General features: G+C 58.2%; 1 protein-coding gene across 1 annotated transcript in view; it reads right to left on the bottom strand.

Annotated features, from left to right (window-relative positions):
• Positions 1-867: 867 nt before the first annotated feature.
• slc35a2 (solute carrier family 35 member 2) overlaps positions 868-2700 on the bottom strand; it is a 12084-nt gene continuing 10251 nt past the window's right edge. Inside the window, exon 6 of the mRNA XM_055665021.1 lies at positions 868-949. Coding sequence (XP_055520996.1) covers positions 922-949 — 28 coding nt within the window. The 3' untranslated portion in view covers positions 868-921. The remainder of the gene's footprint in view (positions 950-2700) is intronic.

Raw genomic sequence — 2700 nt, 5'->3', positions numbered from 1 at the left:
CCTCCTCACTGCCCCCCCCCTTATCACCCCCCCTCCTCACTGCCCCCCCCCCTCTCCCTGCCACTGCCCCTCTCTCACCCTCACCTCCCACTGCCCCCCCCTCCTCACTGCCCCCCCCTCCTCACTGCCCCCCCCCTCTCCTCACTGCCCCTCCACCCCCCTCACTGCCCCCCCCCCCCCTTGCCCCCCTGTCCCTTCTCCACTGCCCCCCTCCTCACTGCCCCCCCCTTCCTCACTGCCCCCCCTCCTCACTGCCCCCCACTCCTCACCCCCCCCCTCCCTCACTGCCCCCCTCCTCACACCCCCCTCCTCACTGCCCCCCCTCACTGCCTCACTGCCCCCCCCCCCCTCACTGCCCCCCTCCTCACTGCCCCCCTCCTCCCTCAAGAGCCCCCCCCCTCTCCTCACTGCCCCCTCCTCACTGCCCCCCCTCCTCACTGCCCCCCCCCCTCGCCCCCCTCTCTCCTCACTGCCCCCCTCAAGAGAGTCCCCTCTCCCTCCTCACTGCCCCCCTCCTCACTGCCCCCCCCCCCTCTCCTCACTGCCCCCCTCCTCTCACTGCCCCAGAGAGTCAAGAGTCTCCTCACTGCCCCCTCCTCACTGCCCCCTCCTCACACCCCACCCACGCCACCCCCCCCCCCCCCCCCGCACGTTGTGACACCAGCAAAACGTTGACACCAGTTGCAGAATAAAAAAGATTTAATGGACGTTGGCTCGACGCTCCGATCGTCTTGGCGGGAGGGAGGAAACGGGAAGCGCCCGGAGAAAAGAGGGGAGAGAGGCGTGCAAACTCCGTACAGACAGCACCGTGGTCAGGATGGAAGCTGGGTCTCTGGCGCTGTGTGAGGCGGCACCTCTACCCCTCTCCCCCCTCCCACTCCACAACTGCGCTGGTCACAGGTGTAGAATCTCTGCGCCTCCTCACGAACCCTTCTCCTTGGAGACAACTCTGTGGAAGAACGGGGGGGGGGGGGGGGTGAGAGGGAAATTAATGGGGAGTCTCCTCACCGCATCTCTTCCCTCCCCCCCCACACACCCCCAATATCCCCCTCACCTCCCCAATCTCCGCACACCCCCAATATCCCATCACTCCCCCTCCCACCCCAATCAATCCCCCCACACCCCCAATCCTCTCCGTCACCCTCTCACCCCCCCCCAACTCACCTTCCCCCCACCCCCCACCCCAATCAATCTCTACCCCCCCCCACCCCAAATATCCCCGTCCCCACTCCACCCCCCAACTTACAACGAACAGTCTCTCCTCAGTAGAGGCCTCACCATTTTGTATTAGTTACAGGGTCTCGACCTGAAACGTTCCCTCCACAGAAGCTGCCCGTCCTGCTGAGTTACTCCAGCACTCTGTGTTTATCTCCGGTGTAAACCAGCACCTGCAGTTCCTGCCGACACAATCTACAGAACCGCGCATGTGGGAGGAAACCGGAGCGCCCGGAGAAAAACCCACGCTGGTCACGGGGAGGGAAACGTGCAAACTCCGTACAGACAGCGCCCGTGGTCAGGATGGAACCCGGGTCTCTGGCGCTGTGAGGCGGCAGCTCTACCATTGAGTGCAGGAAGGAACTGCAGAGGCTGGTTTACACCGAAGATAGACACAGAGTGCCGGAGTAACTCAGCGGGTCAGGCAGCATCTGTGGAGAGAAGGAATGGGCGACGTTTCGGGTCGAGACCCTTCTTCAGACTGAGGGTCGGGGGAGAAGGAAAATGTACAGTACAGTGCCAGGCACTTCTGCCCACATTGTCCATACTAGACAGTACAGTAACAGGCCCTTCAGCCCCATTGTCCATACTAGACAGTACAGTAAACAGGCCCTTCAGCCCAATTGTCCGTTCTAGGCAGTACAGTATCAGGCCCTTCGGCCCAATTGTCCGTGCTAGACAGTACAGTAACAGGCCCTTCAGCCCAATTGTCCATACTAGACATGATACCAAGTTCAGGATACAGCTCGCATACAATCAGAGACTAGTTTAACTGTGAGGTTACTTTTGACCAGGTTAGCCAAGAGATTAGAGGTTAGTTCATTCATCAGGCGAGTTTAGCCGGCTGTTAGTTGAACCGGGAGGTTAGTTTAACCAGGTTAGTTTAACTGGGTTAGTTTAGCTGGCAGGTAGATTTTAACCTGGGAGTTAGTTTAGTTTATCTCGGCAAGTCGATCTAACCGGGAGATTAGTTAAACCAGAAGGTTGGTTTAGCTGGCAGGTTAGTTTGACTAGTTTAACCAGCAGGTAGACAAAAATGCTGGAGAAACACAGCGGGCGAGGCAGCATCGATGGAGAGAAGGGAATAGGCGATGTTTCGGGTCGAGAGACCCTTCTTCAGACCCGAAACGTCACCTATTTCCTTCGCTCCATAGATGCTGCTGCACCCGCTGAGTTTCTACAGCATTTTTGTCTACCTTTGATTTTCCAGCATCTGCAGTTCCTTCTTAGACATTTAGTTTAACCAGTAGGTTAGTTTAACTGGGTGGTCAGTTGATTGGGGAGATTAGTTTAAGGGGGGGGGGGGGGTTTCTTGCTTAATTAAAGATGATACAGTGTTAGAGACACAGATCGGCTGATCACTCACACACACACACACGCACTCACACACTGACACACACGCACTCACACACACACGCTCACTCACACACTGACACACACGCACACTCACACACACGCACACTCACACACACATACACACACGCT

Source organism: Leucoraja erinacea, unplaced genomic scaffold (genome assembly GCF_028641065.1).
Source record: "Leucoraja erinacea ecotype New England unplaced genomic scaffold, Leri_hhj_1 Leri_1037S, whole genome shotgun sequence".
NCBI classification, from domain to species: domain Eukaryota; kingdom Metazoa; phylum Chordata; class Chondrichthyes; order Rajiformes; family Rajidae; genus Leucoraja; species Leucoraja erinaceus.
Note: the sequence above shows the minus strand (reverse complement) of the source record. Positions and strands in the feature narration are given on the sequence as shown.